Source organism: Salvelinus alpinus, chromosome 6, assembly GCF_045679555.1.
Source record: "Salvelinus alpinus chromosome 6, SLU_Salpinus.1, whole genome shotgun sequence".
In the NCBI taxonomy this organism is placed as follows: domain Eukaryota; kingdom Metazoa; phylum Chordata; class Actinopteri; order Salmoniformes; family Salmonidae; genus Salvelinus; species Salvelinus alpinus.
The window spans coordinates 14,716,014-14,729,006 of record NC_092091.1 but is presented as its reverse complement, the minus strand read 5'-3'; the positions used below and the strand labels follow the sequence as shown (position 1 = coordinate 14,729,006).

General features: G+C 42.2%; 1 protein-coding gene across 2 annotated transcripts in view; it reads right to left on the bottom strand.

The window, feature by feature from the left end:
* The window catches only part of LOC139578197 (chemokine-like protein TAFA-5), a 111,528-nt gene extending 98,597 nt beyond the window's left edge, over positions 1 to 12,931 (bottom strand). The window contains exon 1 of one of the 2 annotated variants that reach the window (XR_011675507.1): positions 12,277 to 12,912. Coding sequence is in view for 1 of the 2 variants with exons in the window: in XM_071405501.1 (XP_071261602.1) it covers positions 12,277 to 12,388 (112 nt within the window). In the remaining variant the exon portion in view is untranslated. Of the gene's footprint in view, positions 1 to 12,276 lie in introns of both variants that reach the window. The other variant, XM_071405501.1, reaches the window with a different exon arrangement.
* Positions 12,932 to 12,993: the final 62 nt, after the last annotated feature.

Sequence of the window (12,993 nt, the reverse complement as noted above, 5' to 3'; positions counted from 1 at the left end):
AGCTTCAGGGAGAGGAGGTCCCTTAATAAAAGCTTGCGATAAGTAGTGTAACCATTCATCTTCTTAATCATGAATGATGTTTCAATCCAATTTGTGACTTCCACTCAGTGAATTAAGTTCAGATGGCATTGACCCCAACCCTACTTGAGCATGCCTCATTCTGATGTCTTGGGGACTGTGAATCTGCACAGCCTGCAAACAAACTGTCAGCACTTTTGGAAAAGATAACGTATATAGGGGACCAACAATAACTTCTCAAATATAATGGCTTGAGGTAATTGTAAAGTCTAGTGATAAAATGGAACAGGAATAAATCAAATCTTATCTTTGTTTAGTTGTTATTGCTCTTTTGTTTACCCCAGTCCATAGATGGATGGTCTGCCAGGGAACATAATCAAACGCATCCCTGTGGTGTTCCTCAAAGTAATCAGGGTGACACACTGAAAAGGAAGCAATCGAATAAAATAAATAAATAAATATACTGGGTGGTGTGCTAATTGAGTGATACATCTGGAAGATTTGATTTAGTGCAAGGTTGTCTCGGGTCCGAACGTATCCATTCAGCTCTTGGCCAACGCAGGTTTGAGTAAGCCATGCCTACACATGCACAGACGACAATGATGTTCAACCATCCTGAAAATGCTCAATAACACTCACACAATAACACTCACACCAGGACATTTTGACTCTATAAGAAACACAACCAAGTGTTTTTCACATTCCATTTTCCTCAGTTTCAGTTAACATTCTGCAGTGAAATGTTGCACCTCAGGGGAATAGAGAACAGTTTGTTCCAAAAATTACATCTTTAGCCATAAAGTGTTCCTAATTGATAAAACATTAATTTAAAAACTCGGCTGCATCCTCATCCTGCCCAAAGGAAGATTATGTTCATGCCTCTGAGGTCAAAGTGTAAGAGTTTAGGAGGTTAAGGATGAACATCAATAACTTTGAAGTGGACACTGCCTTTGTGTCTGAATGGGCGAGACTAATTAGCTAGAGAAAGGACAATTTGCGTTGTTCATACTACACTCATATGTGACCGACCGGCTCGATCTTACGTAGCAAAATTTGAAATTGTGTTTTTACATTGGATAAAAGTAGAGACTCAGAGCTAGAAAATGGTATATCATACACTACAGTTGAGGAACAATGGGAAAGTAATTCTGCTTTGAAAGTTGATAAACTTGTAACCTCACTTTTGAAAAAATGTCCCTTGAATCTTTTGGTAAACCTACTGGAGAGGTCTTCTTTGTTTACACCCATTCAGCATTGTTCACACCTTCTTAGCCTTAGCCCCACCCATCTCTTCAAAGATTCACATGTGAGGCCATGTACTAAACAACCAAAGATTTCAAGACTAAAGACTGGTTTATACTACGGGTGTGTTTCTAAATTCAATCTGGAGTGCCAGAGTGCGCTCAGAGTGTGCTCTAGCGTTGTCAGATTGTCCGTTGGTCAGTTCAGAGCGTTTTGCTCTTGGAGCGTTCAGAGCGCACACTGGACGCTCTGGCCGAGGACTAGTCTCGATCCGAGCGTTCTGACCTAACAACAGCAGTCAAGCACCCAAGCTAACTGGCTATCGTTGGCTAGCTTGCTAGCGACTTCCAGACAAATGAGAGAACAGCTCACTCTGACCATTTTACCTGCCCTAGCAGAGCTGGTTATGCTGCTTTTATGTTATCCAGAGCGCTGGTGACCAACTGTGCTGTTGGCAACAATTTAATTACGCTTTTTTGCCAACGTTTACTGACACTGGCCATATTCAACAGGTGTTAAGCGTTCTTAAATTCGTCAGTTATTCTGCACTCTGGCACACTCAGATGAGAGTGCTCTGAAATTGGAGTAGACAGCCAGAGCGAATTTACCAGCTATGTCTATCGACAGTTGTGGCAGTGACATCATGAACATTTTATTGAAATGGTTACTTGCATAGTGGAGTCTTTTGTTTAGACATGTAGATAGCTAGCTAAACAATGAACCATAATCCCAACTCATAACCTTATTACCCTGCATGAATTTGCAGGTATCTAACCAACCAGGTTCAATGTTAGCTAGCTAGCTAACATTAGGCTATAACTAGCAATGCAAATGACATTACTACACAGTTCATACATGTAACGTTAGCTAGCGAGCCAGCCTGCTAACGGTAGATAGATAGCTAAGAGTATGCTTTAACTTTAAATTAAAATTACTTCATGACAAAATTAGAAATGTGTAATTTCTAAAAATGTAGCTAGCTAGACTATCTTACCCATATACATGGATGGACACTTCTCCCTCTCTGTCACGGATGCCATGGTTGCCTTTAGTTTGAAGATGTAATCCGGACACAGGTGTTTTATACAATAGCCTCTGTGTGTTCTCTTTTCGACTCCCTCTGCATATTTGCAATCCAACGCCAGAATTTTCTCCATCTCCTTAGCTATCATACTCTAATTCCACTGATTTCAAAACTTGGTCCTCTAGAAAGTGGAGAGCAACACTTTTGCAGTTTTACTACGTGATATCTTTCAAAAAAGCTGCGTTAGAAAAGATTCCCTACACATACTGACCAGCTCATAATATATACAGTAGCGTGCTACGTGGCAGACCAATCCGAACTCATCTCTTGGCATGTCGAGCACACTCATTATCTCAGCCAATCATGGCTAGGGGGAAGGTTCCTGTTTTTTCTGTGGCTAAACCAACTAGGCTCGTAATGTAACAATTTATTCGTATTTACAGATGGCATACAGGTTTGTTATTAAGGCACATGAAAGTTCACATGTTCCAGAAGGCATTTCTGCCAAAAAGAAATGCATTTCGACAACAACAAAAAACGTTTACGTTCAAATGGCTCTCCTGTGAAATAGTGATGTGTGACATATGCCTAGTTTCAGGAAAAAACTAACATATATTATGGCCATTTTCCAGCCCTTTGCCAGGTGTGAATAAAAAAATCCAACACGTCACCAGGACCTGGCTCTGCCCCGAATGATTTTTGGTCAGCCCCGAATCTTTTGCGCTGCTGCAATTATGTCAAAAAATATGTTTTTGTCAACTGAATGTGCCGCTTAGTTAGTTCATAGAATCCTGGTTATGTGAAACTCCCGAAGTCATCCACAATTATAATCAGATTTGTAGTGCTGCCGGTGCGCAGAGCGACGTTTTGCTGCTTCTCGGAACGGTGCTGTCTCACACGAACACTTAACGATGAATTAGCATTCTACATAACAAACCAAATATCATAGCATATACAGTGCATTCGGAAAGTTTTCAGAACCCTTGACTTTTTCCACATTTTCTTAAGTTACAGCCTTATTCTAAAATGTATTACATTGTTTTTTCTCCTCACACACCTGTCTACATAAAGGTCCCACAGTTGACAGTGCATGTCAGAGCAAAACCCGAGCCATGAGGTCGAAGGAATTGTCCGTAGAGCTACGAGACAGGATTGTGTCGAGGCACAGATCATGGTCGGTCCCGGAGGTGACCAAGAACCCGATGGTCACTCTGACAGAGCTCCAGAGTTCCTCTGTGGAGATGGGGAACCTTCCAGAAGGACAACCATCTTGCCAGCACTCCACCAATCAGGCCTTTATGGTAGAGTGGCCAGATGAAAGCCACTCCTCAGTAAAAGGCACATGACAGCCCACTTGGAGTTTGCCAAAAGGCACCTAAAAGACTCTCAGACCATGAGAAACAAGATTCTCTGGTCTGATAAAACCAAGATTGAACTCTTTGGCCTGAATGTCAAGCGTCATGTCTGGAGGAAACCTGGCACGATCCCTAAGGTGAAGCATGGTGGTGGCAGCATCATGCTGTGGGGATGTTTTTCAGCAGCAGGGACTGGGAGACTAGTTAGGATCGAGGGAAAGATGAACGGAGCAAAGTACAGAGAGATCCTTGATGAAAACCTGCTCCAGAGCGCTCAGGACCTCAGACTGCAACAGTAGGGAACGGAGAAATGCATGTTCATCATGCACTGAATGCACTTCCAACCCACCAGAAACAAGTATTCAACAATGCTGTGGTATAAATAACATAACATCAGGCATCAGCTTCAGGGAGAGGATGTCCCTTAATACTTAATACGACAGTAACCACACAGCCAAGAAAACGCAGGAATAGCTTCGGGATAAGTCTCTGAATGTCCTTGAGTGGCCCAGCCAGATCCTGGACTTGAACCCGATCAAACATCTCCGGAGAGACCTGAAAATAGCTGTGCAGCGACGCTCCCCATCCAACCTGACAGAGCTTGAGAGGATCTGCAGAGAAGAATGGGAGAAACTCCCGAAATACAGGTGTGCCAAGCATGTAGCATCATACCCAAGAAGACTCGAGGCTGTAATCACTGCCAAAGGTGCTTCAACAAAGTACTGATTAAAGGGTCTGAATAACTATAGAAATGTTATATCTTTATTTTACTATATACATTTGCAACAACAAAATAATGTCGTTACCGTATGTAGATTTAAGAGGGAAAACAACCATTTAATCAATTTTAAAATAAGGCTGTAACATAACAAAATGTGGAAAAAGTCAAGGGGTCTGAATACTTTCCGAATGCACTGTATAATGACCAAAAACACCACGTAATTTCTTACGACAATTTAGGATGAATGTGCTGAAATTACAACAACCAAAAATGTTTTCTCATGCAGCCAGAACTCAACATCGCTCACTATAGGCTAACTATGCAGGTGGCTGTGTTTAACTCCCTCTACTCTAAAATCTGATTAATCATTAGATAGGCTATAATTAAAGGAGATCGATTTGCATATTCCCAAAATGATTGGGATCAAATGGTTGTCGTGCAAATGGTTGTCGTGCAGACGGTTGGCGTGCAGACGGTTGGCGTGCAGACGGTTGGCGTGCAAACGGTTGGCGTGCAGACGGTTGGCGTGCAGACGGTTGGCGTGCAGATGCCAATATACCACAGCTAAGGGCTCTATCCAGGCACTCAGCGTTGCGTCGTGCTAAAAGAACAGCCCTTAGCCATGATATATTGGCCATATACCACACCCCCTCGGACCTTGTTGCTTAAATATAGGCCTATATCATATCTACAACAATATAGCAGAAATCACTATTGGCTTAAACAGAAAAAAATAACTGATTAGATAGAAACACGTGTTCATTGACTTACTGAATTAACTCTAAAGGCTACTTGCTGATAGATAGCCTCATATAAGGTTACTGAATACAATCCATTGCGTTAGTAAGGAGAAGTGTTGATTATTTGGCCTTGGGGAGAGCACAGAGCATGGACGAAAACATAGCAGCAGGAAGGGGTGCTGGAAGTGCTGCAGATAAATTGAAATACATTTGCCAAATTATATAATTAGTCTTCTCTTGTCTGTACAGAAATTAGTTAAATCATTGAAAATACTACACCAGAGAGCATAATTTAGCCACAGAGTATCAATAGCTTATTTTTTTAAATTGCTGTGATTGTGTTGTGTCACATCACGAGCCTCTCAGCCCCTTTTCTTCAGGGCTGAGCCCAGAATGTTATGAAACTCAGGTGACGCCCCTGCCTGACAATGGTGATTCTGTACATCCTGTTTCATTTGCTCATGGGGCTCATGATCATTGTATGGTGAGAGCTTTTTCCTCTGATTTCAGAGAACCAATGAGATTGCGCCCGCATGGAAGTAACTGACTGAACTGAGAAATAAAGTCTGAAAAATTACTGGACACTGCTCCCTGTGAAGACACGTTTCACACTAAGAAAGCAAGCAATTTTAGAGTATTAAGGACTAATTCAGTACTAGGCATGTGGCAGGATAAGGACACAAATTATAAGACAATGATGTCATAAAGCCAGAGCAACATATAAGCCCTATAGGTTTCAATTAATGTATTTCCATTCATTGTGGCTCCCAATGTAGAAATATGTCCTGGAGGAAAGCTAGATTTATGACAGAACTGCCTTATCCGACGTCATCAGGTTCCGAATCTAAAACAAATGCAGGTCCCCCAGTGCCACTAATATGATTGATTAGAACACAGTGGAATAATAAGATTGCATGACAGGTAGCAACCAGGGGAGGGAGCCAGCACACAATAGAAGGCCACAATGCCAAGCTTGTCTAATGTTTAAAATCTAATATTCTTAATCCGTGGCCATTGTCACATCACACTCAAGACCTAATAAGGACAGCTGCGACCTTAGCCTGACACCATTCATGCAAATGACTTTGTAATTAGATTAGACTCTCATCTACTTTCTAATCACATTCTCTCCCACTCGCTGTCTTACTCTGCTCCTCTGTGTGTGTGTGTGTGTGTGTGTGTGTGTGTGTGTGTGTGTGTGTGTGTGTGTGTGTGTGTGTGTGTGTGTGTGTGTGTGTGTGTGTGTGTGTGTGTGTGTGTGTGTGTGTGTGTGTAGATAGCGAGAAAGAGGGAAAGAGACAGAAGGGAGCTGTGCAAACATACCAGAGTACACGCACACACACACAACTCCAAACTGACTGAGGTTCTGAAAGCCAGGAACGTAGTAAACTGATATCAGGACACATCTACTGCATGAGTCACTGAAATCAATGCAACCCTTCTCACTAACAAGCTGCCAGTCCTCCCAATGCTTTTCAGAGCAAAAAGAATGAGTAACAAGGAAATGCATTGTAAGGGAAAGAGGTGGAGTGTGTGTGTGGTCTTGCTCCATAATGACAGGTCTCATGGATGAGATGTATTTTCAGTGCCATTTAGGGAGTAGTGGCTAAAATCATCCCAAACAGAGCACAGGTGCTTTTGCTTACAGGCAGCTGTGAAAATGATCCACATACAACTATCCATTTTGACCCACCAAAACAAACAACGCCTGGGCATCCTAGCATTAAAGACATCCAAGTGGAACCTAACAGCCCTTTCACTCTCCCCATTTACTGCGCTGACAGCGTATACCACAGGGTATAAGGTACAGCGTTATCAGGCTGGCGGTAGTCTGGCAGTGTGGGCAGCTTTCATTGATATTCTTGATATGAAGAGTTTCATTCCAGATCGCTATACAGTGCCTCCAGAAAGTAATCAACCCACTTTACTCTTTCCACATTTTGTTGTGTTACAAAGTGGGATTCAAAAAGATTGAACTGTCATTTTTTGTCAACCGTCTACACAAAATACTTTGTAATGTCAAAGTGGAATATATATATATATTTTTTACAGAATTTAGAATTTCTGAGAAAACCCCCCTCATATATCTTGATTACATAAGTATTCAACTCCCTGAATCAATACATGTTAGGTCTGGGCGGTATACGGTATTTTATGATATACTGGTATTGATGCACTGACCGGTTTGGGCATTTACTTTATCTTCTATAACAGTATTTGAACGTTTGGTTCGTTAAATGTTATATGCTGTGTGTAACGTCCATTTTTATAGTTTACTTCGCTACTTTTAAATTTTATTTAATTTTATTTAACTAGGCAAATCAATTAAGAACAAACCCCGGTCAAACCCAGATGACGCCGGGCCAATTGTGCACCGCCCTATGGGACTCCCAATCACAGCCGGATGTGATGCAGCCTGGATTCAAACCAGGGACTGCAGTGGCACCTCTTGCACAGAGATGCAGTGCCTTAGACCGCTGCGCCACTCAGGAGTCAAACCATGAAAAACAGTACCAGACAATTATTCCTCCTCCACCAAACTTTACAGTTGGCACTATGCATTTGGGCAGGTAGCGTTCTCCTGGCATCCACCAAACCCAGATTCGTCTGTCAAACTGCCAGATGGTGAAGCGTGATTCATCACTCTAGAGAAAGCGTTTCCACTGCTCCAGAGTCCAATGGCGGCGAGCTTTACACCACTCCAGCCGACGCTTGGCATTGTGCATGGTGATCTTAGGCTTGTGTGCAGCTGCTCGGCCATGGAAACCCATTTCATAAAGCTCCCGACCAGCAGTTATTGTGCTGACGTTGCTTCCAGAGGCAGTTTGGAACTCGGTAGTGAGTGTTGTAAGCGAAGACAGACGATTTTTACACGCTACGCACTTCAGCACTTGGCGGTTCCATTCTGTGAGCTTGTGTGGTCTGCCACTTCGTGGCTGAGCTGTTGTTGCTCCTATACGTTTCCACGGCACAATAACAGCACTTACAGTTGACCGGGGCAGCTCTAGCAGGGCAGATTTGATTATCTGACGTTTTGGAAAAGTGGCATCCAATAACGATGCCACATTGAAAGTCACTGAGTTGTTCAGTAAGACCATTCTACTGCCAATGTTTGTCTGTGGAGATTGCATGGCTGTGTGCTCGATTTTATACCTCGGTCATCAACGGGTGTGGCTGAAGTTGCAGTGTCCACATCCTTTTATATATATATTGTATGTGTTACCCCCTAGGGTCATGCCCTACTCATAAAGCAAATTTAGAATTTGTATTATTTCAAAACATAAAATGCCGTCAAACCATCAAAACAAATGTAATTTGTCAATTCTAAAATAGCTTTTCTTACTTTGAGAGAAAATAAAACAAAGTAATATTGTTTAACATCATTATTTTAATGACTACCTCATTTCTGTACTCAATACATACAATTTTAATAAAGAACTGTCCAAATTCTACATTTATGACATCAATATTTAAAAAAATAATCTATACAGTATTATGAGATCTCTATGCAAAACATTTACATTTGACATTTTAGTCATTTAGCAGATGCTCTTATCCAGAGCGACTCTTATCTATTAAACTTAAGATAGCTAGGTGAGACAAGCACATATCACAGTCAATATACAGGATACGAACATTCCATTCGAGCTAAACAATGGATATATAGCATTTAGCAAAAAAAACATTTTCTCTTATTAAAAAAAACAAATCTGAGAACAGTATTTTACACACATGAACGTAAGTAGGGTTTCAAAATTCCCAGAATTTTGAAACAGTTACATTTCAGTAATTCAGCAGACGCTCTTATCCAGAGTGACTTACAGGACCAACCCTACCCATAAGCAATCATTTCTGATGTAAAAACACAAATGTGAAAGATTGGTGGATATAGTGTTTTGGAAATAAGCTCTTCAATATTCTTGCATAACTGACATAACCCACAAACATCATTTTCTCAGAGTCTTGTTAAAGGTGCCTTACATTTTACATACATCGTTTGTGTATATCAGCCTAAGGCCATTGGCCTGAATAGGTAGAGAAGCCCTCGTGTTTTGACCAAGACATTATTGATTGTGTGTTAAAATGGGAGGGTCAAATCCACTGGATTCCTTCCTAATCAAAGTCATAGCCCCAAAATACCAATCAAGATCTAAGGGCCATACTGAATACAAACCAATGCCAATCAAACAAAGCCACTGATTTCCTATTCCTTGTGCATGGACAACACATTGACACTACACTGTGATGTTGCGACATTGGTGCCTAAGGAAATAACGCTGCATTATTTATTACAAAAATAAATCCAGTTACAGTCCCTAAAATGACCACTGTCCTGTGATATTGACTTGTGTTCTCCTTTTTTGCTGTGAAGTGATGCATCAAGACCTCCGCTTCCCACTGGAAAAAACACAAGGACAAGAGAAGGTGCGCAACTAACAGAATTCAGAGAGAGAAGAGAAAGAGAGAAAGCGAGAGAGAGAGAGATGTGGTGGAAACTAAGCTGTACTTTCTAACCTCCTGCCAAATGTATGACCATATGTGACCCGTTTCAGGAAGCTAGGCGTATGTCGCACAACACTACTTCACAGGAGAGGCAACAACAAAAAGGTTTTGGGGCAGAAATGCCGTCGGGAACATGTGAACTTTCATGTGCCTTAATAATACCATACTTGTATGCCATCCGTAAATACAAATAAAATAGCGAAATTACGAGCCTAGTTGGTTTAGCCACGGAAAAAGTCAGTAACCTTCCCGCTAGCCATGACTGAGATAACGGATGGGCTGGACATGCCAAGAGATGAGTTCAGATTGGTCTGCCATGTAGCTCGCTTCTGTCTATAGCATGAGCTGTTCAGCATGTGTAGATAATCCTTGCTACAGCAAATTTTTTGAAAGATATAATGTTAGCCATGGAGAACTGCAAAATTGTTGCTACTGCTCTCAACAACATTGCTGCCCTGAGTTTAGCAGGTGCTATTGACAAAGATCAGTAGAAAAAAGTTGTGATGGACTACTTTCTGCACTTTCTGTCAGTGTGAACCAGAGCGACTTGACACAATGGGCCAAACAAGCTGTAGCTACAAACAAAACGGAAGCGACACGGGATGTCTTACTTAGCTAAAGTGGTCCCAGTCTGCCATGAAGCGTTTATCCATGTATACAGTAAGAGTCTAGCTACATTTTCAGATATTATACATTTCTAATTTTGTCAGAAGGTTGTTTCATTGCAAGTTAAAGCGTACTGTTAGATAGCTAGCAAATGTTAGCTTACTGGCTCACTAGCTATCGTTACGTGTATGATCTGTGTAGTAAATGTATCTCAGAAACTATTTGCATTGCTAGTTATAGCCTAAAGTTAGCTAGCTAACATTGAAACTAGTTGGTTAGCTTTAGCTACCTGCAGATTCATACCACAGCATTTCATGCATGGTGGCTAGCTGTAACAATCCGTTTGTACTGTATGGGTTGGAATTATGGTTCATTGTTTAGCTAGCTAGATATATGTCTAAACAAAAGACTCACAGAGCGGGACTGCCGAGTGCTGATGTGTGTAAGAATTGTCTGTCCTCGTTTGCAACACTCACTACCGAGTTCCAAACTGCCTCTGGAAGTAACAAGAACTGTCCATCGGGAGCTTCATGAAATGGGTTTTCATAGCCGAGCAGCCACACACTAGCCTAAGATCACCATGCGCAATGCCAAGCGTTGGAGCAGTGGAAACGCGTTCTCTGGAGTGATGAATCACGCTTCACCATATGACAGTCCAACGGACAAATCTGGACTTGGAGGATGGCAGGAAAAAAACACTGCCTGCCCGAATGCATAGTGCCAACTATAAAGTTTGGTGAAGGAGGAATAATGGTCAGGTGCTGTTCTTCAGTTTTTTAAATATTGATGTCATAAATGTAGAATTTGGACAGTGAAGGGAAATGTTAACGCTACAGCATACAATTACATTCTAGACTATTTTTATTTTACTTATTTAACTAGGCAAGTCAGTTAAGAACAAATTCTTATTTACAATGACGGCCTACCCCGGCCAAACCCTAACCCGGATGACGCTGGGTCAATTGTGCTCCGTCCTATGGGACTTCCAATCACGGCCAGTTGTGATACAGCCTGGAATCGAACCAGGGTCTGTAGTGACGCCTCTAGCACTGAGATGCAGTGCCTTCGACCGCTGCGCAACTCGGGAGCCCACTACAGTTTCGGGACGGCCCTTTCCTGTTTCAGCATGACAAAGCCCCTGTGCACAAAGCGTGGTCCATACACAAATGGTTTGTCGAGATCGGTGTGGAAGAACTTGACTGGCCTGCACAGAGCCCTGACCTTCAATTGATTTGAAAGGCCAGAGAGAGAGAGGTTGGATGAGACCCACATTTTGGAAGTATATTTCTGTCTTAGGACATACCAACGTACACTTTTCTTCAGTTTGCTTGCCATAGTCAGAATGTTTGCACAGTAAAAAACTGTGACATTTCAAAACCACTGCGTACAGGCTATCAATTTGTATAGGACTACAGCACGTTTCGCGCTGGGTATACTCCATCATTGCGCACTATATGGTTTATTACTTTTACAACAAAGTTAATCGTTTTGTTGCAGGAAGGATAGGTGACAACGAATTGTATTTGAGAGTGACTGCTGTTCCTAAACACCGCACGCTCAGCTGAACAGGAGGAATCGTGAGCTGGTGCTGACAATGTAAATCAGGTTTGGACGTGGGGAGAATTTCCCGCGGGGCACCTTTCAGCACTAGCTCTGCGGACAGCAAACGACGAAAGGCCAGGAGTTTTCAAACTTTTCTTGATCAGGGACGCCCGCCCAGGCAAACCGGCGACCCAGGGACCCTCATCATACGCTAACAAGAAAAAAAAACGGGGGGAAAAACGTTTTTTTTTCATGAGGAAGTGTAAACTATAACATAGTCTATTAGTGTAGAGAAAATGCTGCTGTTGTAAAACTAATTGTCTGCAACTCTACACATTTTCCATTGAGCTGATGTTGCAGTGTTGAAGACATTCAATCTTCATCTCTACCAATTAAATTGTTCACATACACAATCTGCATACATTCTATCCAAGGCAGTAATCAGCCAATCAAAAACCATTATCGACATAAATCCCATAAAAACACACTTAAAGCAGCAACGCCAGCAAGTGCGCAGTTCCTTACCGCAGTATATGATGAGCAGACTGGTCAGTAGCACCGCAGCCCAGAAAGTTGAAGACATTCTTGGCCAGGTAGTAACATTCCTCCGCCGACTCAGTTTACGAGACGAAGCCATTGAGTTTCAGTTCCCCGTAGCGAAAGAAATTGAACAATTCACCAGCCAGGTCGCGCTCGGTGGGAGCGCCTCTCGCCACGAGTAATCCCAAAGAAAGACATCTCCAGAGTGTGCTAGTCCAAGATAAACCCCGGTGTCCGAGCGTAGGCTAATGCACTGTGAAAATGAATGCTGTCTGGTGCCTGGTGGATGTCCGTTACAATAGTAAATATTATTTAGATAGGATATGATCCAATTACGAATTAGACATGAAGATACGTGTTATACGTATCCGTGTTCTCTGAGAATGGATTCAATGAATTCAAAGCAGGTCGTTGACATTTCCAAAAAATAGAGGGCGAAATGTTCTCGCAACCTCATGCCACACACTTGAGGGCTATAAGACCATCTGAAACTCGGGGTCACGCTTTTTCAGATACTGCTCAATTGTCTGCTTCCTTCAAGCGGTCTCGGGGGCGTTTTGACTTCAGGCACATGCAGGCTACTTTGGGGAGACATCGCAATTATCGAATGACTGACCCATCACCGCAGTACAAAAGGAGTGCTAGCAATTTCAACCAATCACCGCACATAATAGCGTATTATATGGTTTAATCAAGCCACAC